Source organism: Epinephelus lanceolatus, chromosome 4 (assembly GCF_041903045.1).
Source record: "Epinephelus lanceolatus isolate andai-2023 chromosome 4, ASM4190304v1, whole genome shotgun sequence".
In the NCBI taxonomy this organism is placed as follows: domain Eukaryota; kingdom Metazoa; phylum Chordata; class Actinopteri; order Perciformes; family Serranidae; genus Epinephelus; species Epinephelus lanceolatus.
Genome location: NC_135737.1, coordinates 24,169,366 through 24,190,369, shown reverse-complemented (window position 1 = coordinate 24,190,369; position 21,004 = coordinate 24,169,366). Strand labels below are relative to the sequence as shown.

Below are 21,004 nucleotides of genomic sequence, written 5' to 3'. Positions count from 1 at the left end.
TGATAACAAATTAAACTAAGTGGTGCTCAGTAGATTAAATACCTGCCAACACTTTTGTTGTGGACGCAAAAGTATGCCAGGTTCAAATATTTTTTCTATCATGACAAATAACCATCCTTTCTACTCATTCTTATTCAAATGCATTCACAACATTTTTAGCATCAATACCTTTTTATGCAAATAGACAAAAAACAAACAGGCACAATGTGCATACATAATGTTACAAACTAACTTAAACTGATGAAAAGCTAAATAAAAGTGAAGAAGTAATACTTTTTATCTCTTTGTTTGATGTCCCATGTTCCTCCTCTTCATCCCCCCACCCACCATATATTCCGAAAAACAAAACAAAACATTAAAGGATCTTCCAATGAAGACGTCCTAGTTAACTATCTGAATGTGGAGAGACCCGAAGTGTTACTTCGTGCTAATCAGCTTCCATCAGTGAATTGCGTCCTGTATCCATCAGCTGAATGACCCACTTACAGTTCTGAAATCTTACACGGATACTGTCTCCGGAGTAAAGACCGACACTTCGTAGCTAATCTGTCCTTGATTACCTCTGCAAAGCCCCAATCAATAGATTCCAGAGCTAAGATGATTTGTAATTGTATCAATCTGCTGCTCTTCATATCACCACTGTCCCCAATCAGACATTAATGATCAATTATGGCCGTGTGGCTGGGCAAGGAGAGATCGATGAGATAATGTGGTGTGGTGGTTGTGGGATCGGAGAAGACAGGGAGGCACTCTCGGAATGAGAAAAGGTAGAGAGGGAGGATAAGAACAGGAAGGAAAAACAAAAGATAGAAAGACGCATAGAGACAAACCTGCCTGTATGTAACTCTGGAGACAGATAGTTGATTGTTGAGTCTCAGTCCCAGATTGTCCAGGTTGACACTTTGGGTTGATAGTTAGACCTAACCACTAACCCAAAGTGTTGATATTTAATGACCTGGAAATCCATCCATCCATCCATTTTCATAACTGCTTGTCCTCTTCAAGGTCACAAGGGGGCTGGAGCCTATCCCAGCTGTCGAGGGGCAAGAGGCGGGGTCCACCCTGGACAGGTTGCCAGACTATCGCAGGGCTGACATATAGAGACAGACAATCATTCATGCTCACATTCACATCTACGGCCAATTTAGGGTCACCAGTTAACTTAGCCTGCATGTCTTTGGACTGTGGGAGGAAGCTGGAGTACCTGAGAAAACCCCACACTGACACAGGGAGAACATGCAAACTCTACACAGAAGGGCTCCCCCATCCGTGGAGTTCGAACCCCCTTGCTGTGAGGTGACAACGATAACCACTGCACCGACGTGCCACCGAATATAACGTATAACTCATTATATGTTTTGGATTCATACTGCACTTTCATTATCGCTAACTGCTCAAAGCAGCTGATTAGGTGCTCTTGTTTTCATATATTTTCCATGAGACAAGAACTGTACTGAACATATATTATTTACATGGATTTTAGCAGGTAAATTTGCTTTCAGTATTTCAGTGATTTTCACTGCCAGCAGTTGGTGTAGATGTTGAGGCTGATGCACATTGCAAAACTTAAAACTGTTAATCATTGTCACAGGAGTGCAGTGGTGGGAGTAAAATCCTACTCATGGACCCAAAAGGGTTTGAATCAGCATTGTTTACTAAAAACAGATTTAATTCTTATCACCAGCATCTAAATCCACTGCCTTTATTCCTGCATATTATGACAACACTGTACGTATTTACATGCAGCACATACGGTATACATGTAGAAGGCGGGCTGGGAAAACCTCAACAGCTTGTTCACAAGTCTGACGTAATCCTGACACACTTTAATATTTAATTTAAGTGTCATGAAATTAAAAGGCTCAAGGAGAAGAGGCAGAAAACGAAAGATAGAAGAGAGACACAGCGAGAGAAGGAGGGAGAGATGGAGGGTCCTAGATAAGCCACTGCAAACCAGCAGCTCACGTCTCTTTTTAATTACAAATATGTTGATAATGGGCTATTATCTTTGAAAGGAGAGGCCCTTGACTAACATTATGAGAGGGAAAAAGAGGAGGGTGTTTGCTGATTGAGAGCGTCCTCTACACAACAACATCAAGAGTCCCTGTGGTTCCAATAATTTTGACAAGATTTTCTGAATCTGCATCCTTTTAAATGCAGATTGATATGGAGTTAATATCAAGTAAAGAAGGCGAGGAATACCCTCCAGTGCAGAGCTTGGATGCATTTTGACCTAGGGTTTTAATAACCGTGGACTACTTCCTGCTTCCATTTTCCTGGGCTGTCCAGCCAGAGCAAAACAGTGCCCCCCTCTGGATTATAGTAGAAACTGCAAACACAACATGACCACTCTGAGGCAAGAGCTGCTATCATTGGTAAACAACAAGATAGTGAAGATTACAAGTCAAAATAATGCAGTTTTTATTATGTATTTGTTTCAAGTGGCGTTTCTGGGCACTTCACGTGTGAAAGAACATGCTCCAGGGTTTTTCATAAAGACTCAGTGTACATTTAGTTCCGCCCCAAACCTCTCCATCACACACACACACACACACACACACACACACACACATGCATGGATGTAATGTGCATTACACACCTCAGAGAGTGTATGACATGACGTCCCAGGTGTGAAAGGGTCCGTGTTGGACTTGACATGCCGCTGGCAGGTGATTAGCAGGGAGTCAGACCTCGTTGCCCCCCATCAGACATTATCGCACTGAAGGCTCCATCTCCATAATACATAATTATAAGAGTCATATAAACGTCCTTCACATGTCTGCAGGTGTTTTTCAAAGAAACCCAGAGCTGGAGTGCACAGACAGAAAAGACTACTATTGTTTTTGGGTTGCAGTCACAAGAGGATGTAAACTCTATAGCGTCTACATCTAGAGCCAGACTCTCTCCACCACGTAAGGTGGTGATGGAGTGGTGTGAGGTCACTAATGATTCTGTCAATCAGTACCTTGGCTGGTATGTCACAGCAAGTCTTCTTACATTCTGCCAGGGCTGTCACTCTACCTGGCCCACCTCAGGCACAGCGGAAACCAAGCGCCCCCCACACCTGCATAGCTATCATACTGTACATCTTATCTTGGTGAGAGATTATGACAAGAGGGATTATGTCAATTAAATCTGCAGCCCACAGATCCGGCATCACTCCAGAGGAATACAAAAAAGTAGAAACCCACTTGTAGGCTGCCTCTTCAATCAATTTACACCTAATGAATGAAGAAAAATGATTAAACATGTGAACTGCCTCCATGAGGCTTCAATAAACCTAAACTAATTCAAGGGAATCCGTAATCGCCTGACCTAGGCTTTCTGCATTGTCCCTGGTATTACAGTAACAGGATTGCAAAGGCATTGGCTGCAGTTACAACCATCCTCCAGCGCAAAAGAAACTGGTGGGGGTTAGCATTAATTTCCAAAGCCTTATGTTGCATTTGCATAATTACCATAAATCATCACAGGGATGTTCTGGTCCACAGTGGAAGAGGAGTGGGGAGAGGCTATTGGGAAATGCCATTTCTTGGAAGGGTGACAGTGTGCAGCAGACCACTGTGTTGATAACCGGCCTTGTAATGATTAAGAATAATCTTGCGGTCCTTTAAATAATGTAAAGGACACAGCGAGGCCTGTCCTGGTGTCCATGAAAGTGAGGGTTTGTACAGAATCTATGCTCTAAAATATCTGCAGCATGAAACAACTGTAATAATAGTGATATACTTGAATACTATTTCTAATAATATTCAATCTTCTCTAGTGTCTGTTTTTCTTTTCTGAATCAAGGATAAAGGACCATATGCCATACATATTGGGTTGAAATTTTTTCCGATCTTGGGCTATTTAATTACAATTGGCCTGACATGCTTTAGATACATTGCTTTGACATACATTATGATTTTACTTTGACATTCGAGACCATCTTGTGATGTGATCATTCCAGCCTTGATAGAGCAATCCGTGATCTACAACGAATGTGGGCCAGGGGCATTAAGTGGAAGTGCAATGGCCCCTTCTCTACTTCTGACCCCTCTACTTCCGGCCCCCTTGCTCGGACCACAACCATCATCAGACTTGATCTTTACTGTGATCTCAGCTACACAGCTGTAAAGTTTTGAGACTGTGTTTTGCATGGTTGTGATGCTACAGTCATATAAACACCTGGCAAAGTACTCCAAACCAGTTCTGTGGTAGTTCTTGCTGCATATTGTCGCAGCTCGAAAATATTAAACAAAGCCTACAAATCGGACGTGACATTGAAGCACTTCCCTTTCCAGTGGCTCACTACTTGAAAACTGGTGAGCTGCCTTTGTCTACCTACCAGTAAATGGTACACCATGAGGTTAATGTACAGTAAATACAACAGAATGGGGGCACGGTGAGCCTGAGGGGGAGTCACTCATACAATAACAATGCCTAGACCTTAGGGTAATAACCATTCCACTGGGGTGACACAATATGTGACCTTCCCTGCTTTCTTCCATCTATAGTGATGAAAGGTTGGTTGTACAGTGAATAGAAAGAGACTGCTATGATTGTAAGTATGTGAGCTCAGTGACAGGGGCACAGATTGGACCCTGTATTGGATTAGATGGGTAAAAATTAATGCAAGGGGTTAAATGCTTTGACACAGTCAGTGCAGGCTACTGGCTCAGTAATCTGCTGAATGCTTTGTGTAATGATGACAGAAAAGTCAGCGGGTTATTCCAGGACAACTCTGAGCAGACCTCAAAGTTCACCCTGAGACCTGAAGGTGGTGAAACATAGCCGAATGTGTCTTATCTCTGCGCAGCCAACTCCTGCTTTATATACCTGCACTGCACACAAAGCGTAGACATACAGTAACTCCATGGAAATTCCCCAAACTTTGCCTAATCTCTTTTTATCTCCCCTGCCAGGCTTCCATAGCTGTTGCTGCAGCTGCATGACCTGATAAAGCCAAGAGAACAGTAGGTGGGTTTGCAAGTGATAAAGAGACAGAGACTGAAACAGAGAGTGAGAGCCAGAAGGATGCAGAGAGGCTCCGAGGCCGGCATGAAGGAAGAGACGAGAGAGAGAGAAAAAAAAGAAAAGAAAGACATTAAATATGAAAGGCAGAGGCAAAAATAAACTATGACATGACAGGAAAAGAGAAGTAGGAGGGGAACATTAAGAGAGCGTTGATGGAAAGGGCAGAGAAGGAGAAGCATGACAGCTGGCAGACGGGGAAGGCGGTGCTGCTCTGCTCGGCCCAGTCTCACTGCACCTCAGCGAGCCAGATGGACTAACCTGCCCCTGTGTGCCCTTCACCAGCCAACACACACATTTATATATATGCGGGAAAACATGCTTTGCACAAGTCAATAAAGTAAATACATTTTCTGTACCTTTATCATCCATGTTAACCTGACACATCACTCTCCAAAACCTGAAGAAACCCCTTATTAACACATTCAAACACAGGCAGGCGTCACATAGCTGGAGCTATATTACTTCTGCGATCTTGAGGGTGTTGCTTTCCCAAAAATGTCATCATGTGTGTCTGCTACAACTGACTCAATCACTTCCCAGGAAGAGCCACAAAAAAAAACCAGGAAAAAAAAAAACCTCACTGTGATACAGGATCTCCCTCTAGTGTATAAACTTGGCTACTACATCCTAAATTATAGTTCAGCACCGAGGCAATGGACAGTTCTCAAATCCAAAATGCAGGTCTCCAATAAGCTCAGAAGCAAGACAGAAAACTTGACTTTATTCTAAAATCCAGGATTAAAACACTTCAAATATTCAACAAGAAAAAAACCCATCTTGTTTAGGTTCAGATCTCCTCTGGATGTTTGTTTCCATCTTCATTTCTCAAGTAATTTAGTGTCAATCCTGCAAGAAAAACATTCGGCCAGGCCCCAAACACTATTGATTGATGTCTGGTTATAAAAAGACATCTATCATCTAGACAGTCTGAAATTAAAGCTGTAGTGGTCTGTGTGTCCACGCGCCTGTGTCTGTGTGCGTGTGTGTGTGCCCACTCTCCCTTGTATTTGTGCACGCGTGTGTACTTGTAGGTGGTCGGGGGGCTGTGTGTTGACGCGGTGCAGTATTATGAAACAATAAAATTCAGACAGCTGATTCATATCTGGGCATAAAAGCCAGAGTTTTGTTAGGTTCCTCTTTAATGAAACCTATAATTTCTGCCTCCCTCTGTGGTGTTGCTATGGAGCAGAGGGATCGATCATAAAGAGAGAGATATCCAGAGCTGCTCTATTTTGCAGGATTGCCATGGCAATGAGTGAGCTGAGATACAGTGTGAAAGATCGTTTACACAGTAAAGAGTCGCATGTCAATTGTATTTCAGTCATACACTGCTGAGAACATCGCCGTCACCCCACCCCCACCTCAGGACGAAAAAACAGCTTTCTTATAGAAACAAACAAAGTGCGCAAACGCACACACGCACACATGCTACAGTGTCATGCAGCATGGTTTTGTCAAAGACTGATGCTATGGGCACAAAGGTTACAAATTCAATCACTTTAGAGATGGCTCCCACATTACAGTGTCTCCTTTCTTGCACATGTGTGCATCCATGAATATATCGGCCCTGCCCGGTGTGGACTGAGAAAGTATCGCTGGGTCCACACAAACAAAGTGTTTGAAGTTCAAACAGGGGGGAGCTGTCATATCCACCAAACGCATCACTTTACAGAGAGGACAATCAAATAACGAGAGGAAAAGGGACACAGAGAGAAAGTGTATGATGTGAGACGGAGAAGGCATAGTATAGCAGATAATTGGTAAATGGACCTGTGTTTGTATAGCGCCTTTCTAGTCTTCTGTCCAAAGTGCTTTTACATTATATGCAATATTTACCCATACATCCATACGCTGGTGGCTGAGGCTACCATACAAGGTGCAGGCTGTTCTCATGCACTGTTCGTACTTATACCTACAAAAATAACGCACCACAATTCGTACATATCACATGTAGGCATGAGCCACTAATTTGTGTATAACCCACACATTTGGGAAGGCTGCGATCACATGACCACTGCACTGACAAGATAAGATAATTCTGTATTCATCCCACAGCGAGGGAATTTGCAACATTACAGGGAGTGCAAACAGGAAGCATCAGTGAAAAAACAACAAAAACAAAGAGTGATATAATAAGCAAAGACAATAAAACACAAAGCAATATAATAAGAGAGCAGACGGGAGTGAATGAGGAAATAGCCCCACATGGACACAGATTAGGTTTTGTGGATGTGTCACAAAACACAGGACTTTCCCCCAGGAGACCCGGTTCTGAACAATGTGAAACCAGGTTAACTTTGAGTCAACCAAAATAACTTTACTTGCCTAAAGCTGACCTACTTAGTACATAGTTTTTTGTGTCTGTGCTCTTGTCCAGCTTTGTTGTCTTTGTTTAGCTGTATGTCAGCGTAGGTTTCTGTCCCACACTGATGGTTTTGGCACAATGAGAACTCCTGACAATCTTATTTTTATGCTCCTTTTTAACTGTCGGCACACATGACCAATAAACTTTATTCTGACTGATTTACTGATGGATACGTTCATCTAGTTATTAAATAGATCTGTCTACTCCTCTAAAACTCCTCTAAACATTAGAAAATAGTCTAAACACAATCTAGAAAATAGTTTTGTAACAGGGGCTAGTTGATTAAATATTGCTACCCTCGCTAGTTGGCAAGGATATTAACAAAGTTCCTGTTAAACAATGGCACTTACCCAATAAAAATGTTGTAGTCATGATCAGGCACGTTTCTTGAGAAATTATTGTCTTAATGAATATCACTTTCAATAAATATTATTTGTTTAATGAAAAAAAAAAAAACTCATCCACTTAACTTAACGTTAAGTAAATGTTGTTATTCGTGGAGCTCTGATTCGTTGAATATCATACAAACCATTATATGAGGCCACCTTGCAAGGTGCCACCTGCAAATCAGTTCAACATTCACATGCACTCACACACCAATAGCATCAGGGGCTATTTCGAGTTCAGTATCTTGCCCAAGGATACCTCCACATGCAGGCTGGAGCAGGGGATCAACCCACTGATCTTCCGACTGGGACGACCCGCTCTACCTCCTGAGCCACAGCCACAGATATCAGTTGGACAGTGGCAATCAATCAGGTTAAAAAAAAAAGAAAAGAAAAAAGAAATTAAAAAATCATGAACTCGCATGAGAGGAAAAGCTGAGCCTCTGTTTCCCAGAGGGGAGAGTAGATCCACAGTGTCAGCACATTCAACCAGTGAACCAACATCTGTTTTCATCTTCCTTTCCTCTCCACCGCTCACCTCCATCTCCCTTGACCTTAGTCACACTTGCCCATGTGCACACACACCCACACACACATACACACTCCTCTCAGTGATGATCACATGCTTTTGTCGGAAGCTCTGAGTCACTGAGCTAAGCATTTCCCGGCATCCCAGAGGATCTCAAACACGATCACTATTTACTATGTGTGTGTGTGTATAGAATATAGACTGCCTCCTGAATTCCACCCACAACCTTCTTGACCTGAATACTGACCAGTCAGCTGCTCACATCCCGTGTTACTGTATAACCACCTGCTCTGAAAAGAGCACATGTTCATGCTAGTTGGTAACCACTCTGGATTCTCTTCACTCATCACCCATCTGACCTCCTTTTATCCACAAGAATCCAAATCAAACAGTCTTCTCCTGTGTGAAAAGCTTTTCTCTGTAGCGATTGTGTGGACAAGTACCACCTAAGTGTGCTCATACACAGAACTCTCCCAGCTGTCTCGGAGATTTAACCTGCCTGTTGACTTCAGGCTCAGAGATTAGTCAAGAAGTGTACACACACTTGCTATTCAGCCAGAAGACGGCAGGCAATGTCAGTATAGAATTATAATGACCAGAACAGACGCGGTGGAGAAAATCCTGGGGATTTATCGTGGGCTGGTTAAATGAAGGGAAGACGTGCTGAATGAGAATAGCTGTTCTGCTGATTTCAATTCTCAGTGTGCTGGTGCTGTGAGAGAAAGTGTGTGTTTGTCAGACCAAATTCTTGTATATTTACTCTCTGCTCCCAGAGAACAGGCTGAATGTGAGTCTGCATACTGGAGAAATGAGCTGAGAGATACTGCCCCCTTCTGGACAGGGATGAGACTATACACACCATCCCATATTCTCCACATAAGGCAGCACAAAATGCTAAACACCACAGCTGTAACATCCCATATATAACACATACTTATAACACAAGTACATACAAAGCCTTTTTGAGACATCACTGATACAGCCATGTCCTCAACTGTCACAGCAAAGACACACATCTCTACACACACACACAGCCTCAGTGACACACCGTCAGTCACAGCGATGTTCAAATGCCTTGGATTTGTAATGGAGAATATGTCTGACATAGGTATGACTTACTGGGGTGCTGCCATCTGACAGGGTCGTCATGCTGATTGACATGCTCATCTTGTCGGAGGAGGACAGGGAGGGTGGGGAGGGGCTCCTCTTCTCAGCTTCCTGTCTCTGGAGGAAGTCACGCCAGGCCCGCTGGATACTACGTGTGGTGATAAAGAGACAACATATAAACACAGGTATGGATGATCATTTGAGCTTTTAAGATATTTTATAATACACTGCTGAACTGCTAAAATTTTGCCATTAAAGGAACAGTGTGTAGGATTTAGTGACATCTAGTGTGAGGATTGCAGATTGCAGCCAGGTGAAACTCCTGTGTGCCAAGTGTGATCTCCCAGTTAGGATTCCTTTAGTTTTCATTGTTCAGGAGGTTTTTATCGCGAGCTGAATTATCCACAGAGATCTCTTCCTCTCCAAAACAAATGGACCAGGTGATTAAAAGTGGTAGAAACACTGAATAAAGCAGTTTCATGTTTAAAATCGGTGTTTCTGCAATGCTGTTCGGCATGTTGCAGACAGGGCTGCTAGCCCAGCACCTGCTAATTTATGCTCACCTCTTTCCCCTGATTACTTAAGATCAAGGTGTTCAGGAGGTTTTTACTGGGAGCCAAATTATCCGCAGGGGTCTCTTCCACTTCTAAACAAACGGACCCGGAGATTCAAACCAGTATAAACAGAGAATGCAGCAGTTTCATTTTAAAAGTCTGTGTTTCTGATGCTGTTATGCTCATAGCAGAGGGGCTGTTAATTCCGGTGGCTGACACGAAAAATGCAAATTGCCCTATCTAGAGCCACTGTTTGGTTTGTCCAGCTCCTTTTGACCCATTGTGACAGGTCACGTATGACCATGAGTTGTACATTCACATAACCTTACAAGGTCATTTGACTCCCTTTTAGGAGAGGCAAAACTGTACAATAGTTAATAGGGAAATGTGAAGATTGGACATGAGAACATGAGAGATATATTTTTCATTTTTCCTATCCTGTTAATCATCAACCAGTCACAATTCTCCTGCTACCTCAATGAAGGTTCTTGAATCTCAGGTTGGGAATCACTGACTCTCTGTTGAGGTACCTAACACACAGATCCAATACTTTAGGGTGGCGCTAGAAACACTGCAGTCCGGTGATTGGTCAAGAGAGAATCGTCAGAGGAAATACAGCAAGAGCTGGACGGAGCAGTGATGCAGCTTTTACCATCTGGTAAGGATCCAGCCTACATTTGCGAATACTGTCTGTGGTAGGAACACTACACAGATCTAGTGTTAAGGTACATGTCTGCACAGATTATGTACAGGCTCTAAGGGTACACCAGAAGTGTTTGGTGGAAACGCAGCTTTAGAGGAAAGTATCCAGAGAGGTAATTCTATTTTATATGGTCAAACTTCATGAAATTAAAACTGATATTTTCAGCTGTAGATAAATTATATACTCACATCAACACCTTGGTCTCAATGGGCGGCCTGTTGATGTTGATATTGTTGTATAGGTCCATGGTCAGATGATTACTGAGAAGAGGGAGGGGTGTAGGGGACATTCAGAGGACACACACAAGCCCAATCTCAGTCTGGGTTATCAGTAATTAAACAGCGATGGCTTGGTCCCATCTGCAGGGAGAGCGGCTTTTACAGCAGCACAAGAGGCTGCTCATTCTGTCACTGTGTTGTGTTTATTGTTGATGTGTGCATGTGCGTGTGTGTGTGTGTGTGTGTGTGTGTGTGTGTGTAAACCCACCTCTGCAGCTGGAAACCCCCATCATTAACATGCTTGAAGCCACTCTGGATACTCTTCAGCTGCTCCTATGTGAGACAGATACAGAAGGAGGGACAAACAGAGAGAGAAAGAGACAGAAATAAGAAAGCAGTTGACATCTCAGATATGCAGCTTTGGTGCAGACAGAGGAGGAAGGAGGAGATCCCTGCAGTGTATGTGTGTGTTTGTGTGTGTGTGCAAATATGATTAAATGTTTGGCAGATGTGTGATCATTGTGCTGAGCTCAGGGACCCCTGCAGCAAGTGGTTTGGCAGCATTTTGGCTCAGTTAGATGTTTTCTTGTGAAGTTAGTGAAGTAAGCTTCAGAAAAACTCGGCTAAAACGCTGGTTAAGCATTTTCAAGGCGCTCGGCCCAGAGGCACAAAGAGCGAAGTCAAACACGGAGAGACAGGCTAGGCGGAGAAGATACAGCAGGACATAATTCATGAACTATGGCACAGTTGTTGCACAGATGTGGCAGACGCGTTGGAGATTAGAGCGATGAAACTTTACACTTTCACTTAAATGACTTTTAGCTCCTTTCTCCACTCCTCGCCTGCTGCTCTCCTCCCCTCGGCTCCATCCTTGAGCTTTAATAGTGCTGTGTAATGAGGACAGGCCTGCCTCTACATAATTGAGCAGACTAATTCAATTACAAGAGAGCAACAAAGTTTAAGTGGAGCAGTTCCTCCTGATGAGCCAAGAGGGTCACATCGGGGCACTGAGCAGCTACCAGCTATGTCACAGTGTATTTGCATGTGTATATGTGTGAGTGTGTGTGTGTGTGTGTGTGTGTACAGCAAAACCTGCAAAATTCCCCATTTTTATTCGACTTTTTGTTTGATTGCACCGTTAATGCATAATGAAGGATGCATGAAATAATATATTGCATTTATTAGATGGCAGATTGGCCTATAAAGAGACTCACACTAAGAAATATATTACATCCATTAGAAGCACTACCACATTAAGAAAAATTGCTGTACTGCAGTGGTTACTTGGTGTTTCGATCTTGGGTGTTTAATATTCATCATATAGCGATATATGCTTCCCCCTTAATAGCTATGAAAGGGTCTGAGAAAAAGCACCCTTTGAAGTGTAAATGAGCATATATACAGTATATATATGAATGTGTATGTACACTAGAATTGAGGATTACAGGATTTTCAGGATTTTCTAAACCCCAAATTGCTGTTGAAGCGCACTGCATCATATCTTCTTTTTTTAAAATAAAAAGGTCTATCTTGTTTGGCTGTTTGCCCAATTTGACTGTGGCAGGCAGTGTTGTTTTTCTCATTACTCTCCCTCCCAGAAGGAACAAGCAGCTCATTAGACAGAATCAAGGACTTTGACTAGTGATCAATGATTGCATCAAGGAGCTGTTTTTCATCTCTTTCGGTTTGTCTTTCCCACTTTCTTCTTCTGCTTAGAGAGTCAATGTCACCGCAGCCTTTGCAAATCCTAATGCTGTCCTGGACAGAGAGCTGTCTGTCTCTTATAGAGTCCGTCACTCTGACACACACACACACACACACACACACACACACACACACATCCAGTCATATGCCATTAAACTAACTTTAAAAAGTGCAATTTTGCGACTTTGGGGACAGGCAAAGGCAGAGAGAATGAAAGAAAGGAAAAAGTAAGAGAAATAAAGACAGAAGAATAACCCTAAACACAGAATAAAGAAAGACTTATCGAGTGAAATAGATAACAGACAGAGAAATAATCAAATGGCAGTGATGGAGAGATGAGCTGAGTATAAACAAGGAGGGTGTGTGTGTGTGTGTGTGTGTGTGTGTGTGTGTGAGAAAGAGCGAGAGAGACTGTTAGCCTCTGGGTAATGGAGTTGCTGGGAGAATGAATGAGCCGATCATTTCAATTTCCCCTTCAAGTTACTGATGGCCCTGCCACAGGCCTGGCCAGGCAAACTATTAGCCCACCTCAGAAACAAGTACACACACACACACACACCTACACACACAAAGCATGTAACAGAAAAAAGCATTCATGCACACATGAGCACGACCTTACCTACAAAGGCATTTCTATTTACATACTGGCCTCTCCATCAACACCTCAACTTAGAGTATCACCTTCTCCCACTATAGTGTTCTCTTAAACTAGTGAGTAACAGATTATCAGTTGTATGAAGGGACATGTTACGTCAATTTAATTGTAATGACTTGGTGACTGCGTACAAAAACACAATAGCAAGATTGAAAAGCCAGTAAATTTGAGCAAAAATAACATGTTGATAACAGCATTACTGCTGCAGGTAATGATATTACACTACATTATTATGATATGACAGCCTCTCATACTTTCATTATCGAGCTATTATCAAGTGCTGCAATCATTTTTCTAGGTAAATAAATAGGATTTAATTGATGGCAATGTCTGTAAAGATTGTGATGCATCCTTAAAACGGGAAAATCTTTCAATCAAAATGTCATATAACTTTGATATGGGTTGGACTTGGCCCACAGGTGACTCTCATAACAGAGTATGGAGCTCAAACCTAAAGTAACTATGCCATTTTTCTCTTTGTCTCATGTGTTTTACAGTATTTTACGTTAACAATACATTAATTACACACTCTTATGGTTCCCAAATTTAAGTTTGTGAGCATAATCTGCAGCAGGTTGCATTTAAAACTTCACCCAACCCTAAACTTCATGACTGGCACCTTGAGGAGGGAATCTTTACTGTATCTATTTTTCAATTACGTTTGTATCACTGTTTCTATCATTGATTGTGTGTGTGTTATGTGTGATATGAATGTGTGTGTGTGTGTGCTTACAAAACAAAAACTGATATCTGGAGCGCATTATTCACCACTTAAATAAAACCCTGACTTCAGCAGGAAATTTACAACCATCCTAATACACGATATTGATTCCAAAATCTACAGCACTTTGCAGTAACTGCGCAACAAACCAGTGGCTGCATGTGTTGTCTTTTCTCCTGCTCCCCACACCTGTATCCTTCCAGCCCTGCCTCAGTGGAAAACTCCATCCCATATCTGGAGTAGGAATGCCAAAAAAGTACCGGAACATAAACCAGAGGTTTGCATAATTTAGTGGCAGAGTTGACAGGAAATCTATAGTCATTTTGGGCTTTGGCAGTGCCAAGCAGGCTTGTATTGATTGGTGTGTATACGTGTGTGCGCAAATATGTGTGTTGGTGGATTTATGGTGGAGTCAGGCAAAGCGGGGAGAGACGGAGGCAGGGAGGAAGAGAGAGAGAGATGCTGATGGAGGAGAGACCTTGAACCCGCAGTATACTATACAACAACAGAGGAAATAGAGCTACTGACAGCCAAATACAGACCACAAGCCCTCTTATGTTGCCCATCCCTCCTTCACCCCCTCTCTATCTCCACCTCTGCCATCGATCTTTTCTCCTTCACTCCATTTTCTCCAACTAATATGAAAATAAAAAAGATGGGCATGAGGAGGTGATGAGAAAGCACAGAATTAAGAGAGATGGAAAAGGGGAAAATGATGAATTTGATCATCACTGAGAAATGTGCTGGCCTCCTTCTTGGACAGAGGGAGAGGAATAAGGAGCACAGTGGACTAATAGTTGTTTGGGAGGTTTTAGAGGTTATAGGGCCTGCAGGAGATATCAGCAGGCTCCTTGGCTGCCTTTGCCCTTACACTACTCTATATAGCAGGGGTGTGTGGAAAAGGTTTCCTCCCCTAATTACTGCGTATAAACCCAGCAGTCCAGGCTTCCTGCTGGATCTGATGCAGGCCACAGCGTGCTCTGCGCCCAGGGAGATGAGGCGTCTCTGAAGCACTGAAGAACACATGGTGGCAATCATGCAAAGGCAAAAGGGCAACAATGGTTGATATGTTATCTAATGAATTAGTACCCCACAAATTAGTGCCCCTATGTTAGGTGAGCCCAATCTCATTTCAAAGTCGTCGAAATCCGACACTTGGGCAGTTACTTGCGGCATCAGAAACCAATAAAAAAAAAGGCGTCCTTGAACGTCAGAATGATACGCAGCCGGTTGCCGTTATAGTTTAATGGTGCCTGGAGGCGTCAGGGGAAACGTGGCGGAACAAGGACGAAAGTTAAGGCAGTGAAAGTCTGACTGGGGCGGGCAGGAGGGGTGTTGGATGGGTCCAACAAACACGGACCTTCACCCCGAGAGAGCGATGTTCATGTCCCATAATATGCTAAAGCCAAACCCTGTTCTTTTTTCGTAAACCTAACCATGTGTTTTTGTTGCCTAAACCCAACCATTTGTGTTTGTTGCTAAAAGAAAAAAAAGGTCAGTTCATGATGTTTTACCAATGTAGTGCATTTATTTTGAAAGAGACTCTATGCAAATGTTAAATTTCCTGTGAAAATGGAAGTGTATCTTGAAAGAAGAGAACTTGACACGGTGTCCTAGAACGTCAACAACCAATGCACCCAGGGTACCTTGCATGTCGTATGTGGACGTTGAAAGTCCATGACCAAAACGTCAATATGTGATGAGGTCGGAGTGAGAATGTGTTGGTTAGGCTTAGGAATCACGGTTGGGTGTCTTCACTTTACGATCTTAATGTAAAGTTATGTAGGTTAGGTTTAGCAAAAGAATCATGGTTGGGCGCCGTAACATGACATATGAACGTAAAGTTACATACTCAACATAATGTGATGACAGTCCTTTAAAGAACTCCAAGTTCACTTGGTTTCACACCTGACATAAACACTGGTCTACTGAGGGAAAGCCCTATGTTAGTTTGACCCATCTACAACCACAACCTGCCTCAAATGCAGACTTCGCTCTTTATTCTAGTTCCTCCTTTACCTCCTTCACCACTTTGACAATTACGTAGGTTATATACCAATTATTAGCTCATGATTACATAGGTTATAAATAAATTTTGGTACATAATCACTATACATACAGACAGTACATGACAACAACCTGAAAAGGGGCAGAGACAAGAAGCACTTATGTTCAATTTAGCCAAATGCAAGTCAGACTGTCTGGTTTGGTCTAAAATGAGGCTCAGTTCAATCCATGTTGCTACACTTACACCCTCAAATGTTCACAAAGGATTGAATAATTACACAAATGTGCCATGTCAACAAACTGAGAACACATTTTAGGCACATCTTTGATGACTGAATGCATTAAATAACATATCATTGTAGACTTCATCTTCAGCTCAGTTAAGGGATAGTTACAACGGGCAGGTGTTTAGGAAGTCCTGACCACAAGAGTTTTGTCGTCATGATGCAGCTATAGATCCCCCGCTATAAGGACACAACCACTGTAAAGTCACCTGTGTATACACTGTACAGCTGTTAATATGCTGAACATGGAATAGCTCATACACATTAACAGCTGCCCTCTCTGCCTTTTTATTTGCTGCCTCACTTCTGATACGATCTCAGGGTTTTTATACTGCTTATTGTTTTTATATGGTTTTTACAGTGTTTTCATTTTTACTGCCTCATAGTTGTTTTTATCATTTTTATTGTCTTGCAGTTTGTCAGTATTGTCTTGTTATTATAATGTTTTAAAACCTGGCTGCACTTCATGTTTTCTGTAATGAGACTATAAAAAATGACTTAACCCGACTTGACTTTAAAGATGGAAAAGACTTAACTGAAGTTATTTTTGTGTGTTTTTCTTGCTGAAATCAGCAGATTGACTTAAGCAGCTCAAGTAGTGTTTGAGAGACACAGAAGAAACATTTTTTGTCTTCTTTGTTTGTCTGATGTTGTAAACTTTTGGGCGCAGGTTAAAAAATATGGTCACCTGCTTTACACTGTATGAAACGGACACTGTACAAATGGTGAACACTGATCTTATCTATGTTGGTGTCATGTACTTCATTTTGAGAGCACGTTAGTCATGCAGCGTTTCTCACCAGATGATCAACTTGTGAGACTCACGGAGCTCGTGAATGAATGGTAAATGCTCATACAACAAGAAAAAGCTCCGTTACTATATAGTACGAGAAGGAGACAACACAAGAGGTAAGGGAGAGATGGGCTGAGTGATTGACGCTCTGAGAGGTTACATACCTCAGCTGTAGGGGACAAAGGGCAGGGGAAAGATAAAGATACAGCACTTTGCAGGGAGACAGAAAGTGATTGGGTTGAGAGCCGGCGAGGGAGTTAAAGAGGAAGAGAATATGAAAGCAGGTTCTTGGTTGGCGGCAAGAAGAAAGGATATGGAGGTGAAAGAACAAGCCTGTGGGCTCTGAAGAAATTAAACTGGACCAAAGCCAGCCAGTCAGCCAGCCACAGAAACACAGGAAAGAGAGAAACGGCCTGCCTGGGAAATGGCCTTCATCTCTCCTGTACATGGGGCGTAAATCTGTCCCCTGCACCTCCAACTGATCCAGACACACATACTAACACTCACACACATGATTTAAATAGCTCTCCAGTTCCTCTAAATGCCCCCTTAACTCAGTTCAGGGGACAGAGTGACAGACAAAGAGAGGAGACAAATCCACACATCTAAAGATCCTATAAAACAGAGTCATAATCTATTTCCCTCATTGCAGCACAATATTTTCAACTCTGTTGCTCTTTAAGGTCACGATCCTCACCTTCTCGCCCACAATATAACAAACATGATGTATTTTCATGTTTTTACTAATTATTAACTTCTTTACTCTCATTTCTTCTTGTTAACGGTCCAAGCAGCGACTATTGGTTTTGTTTTGTTTTTCTGCTGAAAGTGTTCATGTAGCAGAAATGTTCACATCAAAAGTCAATAAAATTGGCAGGTGGTTTGAAAATTCCATCCACTACTCAGGCACAACAAATAACACTTGTTGACCTCAAGGTGGCGCTGTAACAATCGAGTTTAAGTTTTTGAAATTATATTGAAAACAGCTTGGGTTAGACTCAAAATTCTTTCATCATTTCAATCTCCTTTTTTATCTGCATCTTTGCTCAGATGATCTTCTGCTTTAAAAAATGTTGAATTTGGGGACTTTTTCTCAATTTTCTCTTAATCCTATTTTCGAGAATTGATTAAAGACCATTGGTGCAATCATTCTGAAACTTTGGCAGGATCATCTGCAGACATTGCTGATCCAAAGGTAAGGTCTCAAAGGTAAGGAAATGTCAATATGTCAAACCATTATAAAATTATATATTTTTAAACATGTTAAGCATGTTAAGTTCAATTTTACATAAATGCTCATAGATCCAAAATGACATAAGTAGTTTTAACCAAACTTGGTGCACATGTTGGGACGTTTTATCAGAGCTTTACTAAGCAGTCTTGTCATATCCTGTCACTAGAGGGCGCCACAAATGCGAAAGGTTTATATCTCGTAAGCTACAGGGAGTTGTATAAAATTTGGTTCGCATGATCTTGTGTCATGACTCAGCTGATGTTTGAGTGGGTGCGGCTTATTACAATAAATCTACATTTGTAGACATTTCACATTCCAAACTTAAAAAAACAAACAAACCAATAATTCACCAGTGTTTCATACAGAGTCATTTTTTCCCAGCATATCCATTTAATTATGACAGAAGTTTGTCTCACTGCAACCTATGGTCAATTCAGATGTCTGTCACTTTATATTTTTCAAATTTTTCAATATCAATTAACATCTTTGTATATATCTCCACGTCTTCATTAAAATGCCAGCAAAACTGACACAGACATTCCTAAACCATAGTGTTCAGATCAGTTTAATGGTGAGCACGCAGTGATGCTTGTTGTAATTTGTACTGTGCACACAATATTTTCTATTTCATCTACTGTTTAAACTAAACCAAAATATTTGGCACTACACCTAGAATCAGCAGAATCTTTTGACAATTTTATCACCAACACGTTGACTGTTGTATTTTGAGCATAAAAGTAAAAAAAAAAAAAATCCCCAGTTGTGCACACGTGACATCATTGCCTCAAGATGTGAGAAAAGGCACGTCTTCCTAGTGCTGCAGTGTGTAAGTCATCTTCTCTGGGGATTCAGAGGTCAGAGGTTAAGAGTTCAAATCCTGCTTCTGCTTTCCTGCACATGGTCTGAGTGTTTGCATTTTCCAGGATAAGCTTAGAGCCTTCTCACATATTAACACTATTTCTGTATAAATTAGTAGACAGGGATATATTCCAAAACTTGAACAAATAAATATTCAATTTATTTAAAAAGCATCAACATAAAGTGATGACCACAAATGATTTTAAAGAAAATTAAGGGTTAGGATTTTACTCCTTGTCACATAAATAAGACACAAACATCCCGGTGCTTGAATATCTGTCTGGACTCTAATCATAGCCGCCTGTGGCTGTCTAGTTTGTCTCGTGTTCCTTCCACAGTCTCTCAGTCTAAGTCGGTTTTCCTCTTCAATACTTGATGAGCTTCCTGATGTGAAGTGCTGGCACCGGATTCCGGGTCATCACGCCATCATCTTCCTGCACTGCAGAACATTGGCCAGCTGTGTTTGTTTTTCAGACGAACTCAATTAACTCGGGTAATCTCGAATGCTACGCACACAAACACACACGGACGCATTTATATGGAACACAAACACACGAACAGTATACATATTCTAACCTACAATTAACCAGATAATTCCAGGTAATTTACAGCTAGCTTGATGGTTTGCTGACAAACAGTAAACAACCATGTACAAAGTCATACATCAGAAAGGAAGGAGAGACCAGTATATTGCCACAAGCTGTGATTCCAGGATTTAAGCAGACAAACCCGTAAAAGTTGAAACATGTGAAAGATGAGGACCTTTGGCCATTTCTGAAAAAATGCATTTAAGATAACAAACAGGATTTATAATGATCAGATAGACGCTTATCAATTTCCAATCAAATTTGCACTGGCCTTCAGCCTTAAGGCCCTGACACACCAAGCCAATTGTTGGCCGTTGACCAAAGACGGGCCATCGGTGAGCATCTGTCGGCCTAGTTTTTGCGGTGTGTCCCGCACCGTCAGCACTTCGGCGTCGGCGGCTTTTCGGCCGATTGAGCATGTTGAATTGGTGGCGGAGGTTGTCGGTGAGAGAGATCACTCTGATTGGCTGTTCAGGTTTTATTTCCTTGCCCCTGTAGCGAGTGAATCTGCCTGTAGTGAAACCAGGGCTAAGCGGTGCTTCCTCCTCAGGCTCCACTTCATTCATCTGCAGCATGACCAGAGGGAAGCACAGCCAGTTAGCCTTCGCTAGCTTCCCAGCTAGCCCCGGTTCTCCGTTACAATCCAAACGGAGAGCCGGGCTAGCTGGGAGCAGCTAGCAGAGCGTCAGCCGCAGCATGACCAGAGGGTAGTACAGTAAGTCAGCCTCCGCTAGTCTCTGAGCTAGCCCCGGCTCTCTGTTTGGATCCAACCAGAGCACCGAGCCCTGGTTTGTTATTCAGGTTAAAGTGGGAAGAAGCAGTAGGTTTATCAGACAGCGGAGTGAAGTGGAGCCTGCGGAGGAAACAACGGGACCATCTGGATGTAACAGGCCGTGGAGGTGCTGCGGTGCTCGGCTGCACAGATAGGAAACCCCTCGGCTGACAGGATGTACAACTCTCTCACTCCGCTCTCTCTCACGTAGGCGTAGAACGTACGTGCCACTTGGCCGTTGGATGTAGTTTGTGTAGTGTGTTCAAATGCAATTGACACAGGGCGACGTGAGGCGACGTGAGGTGACGTGAGGCGACGTAGACGACGCAACAGTTGGCTTTTGTTGCCGCTAGTTCTTTGATGTCGGTTTGGTGTGTCCGCACCTTTAGTTGGCGATCCCATCACCTCCTTGTGGTCAGTTGCAAAAACATTTTGAAGATATGCCTAATAGCTTAAAGGTATACTCTGCCAACTTCCAACCAGCTTTGTATCATAACAATGTGGGTACTCA

General features: G+C 42.4%; 1 protein-coding gene across 1 annotated transcript in view; it reads right to left on the bottom strand.

The window, feature by feature from the left end:
- The window catches only part of schip1 (schwannomin interacting protein 1), a 293,359-nt gene that overhangs the window by 185,514 nt on the left and 86,841 nt on the right, over positions 1–21,004 (bottom strand). The window contains exons 6-8 of the mRNA XM_033631317.2: positions 11,147–11,211; positions 10,849–10,920; positions 9,416–9,551 (exon numbers count right to left, since the gene is read on the bottom strand). Of these exons, the coding sequence (XP_033487208.2) occupies positions 9,416–9,551; positions 10,849–10,920; positions 11,147–11,211 (273 nt within the window). The remainder of the gene's footprint in view (positions 1–9,415; positions 9,552–10,848; positions 10,921–11,146; positions 11,212–21,004) is intronic.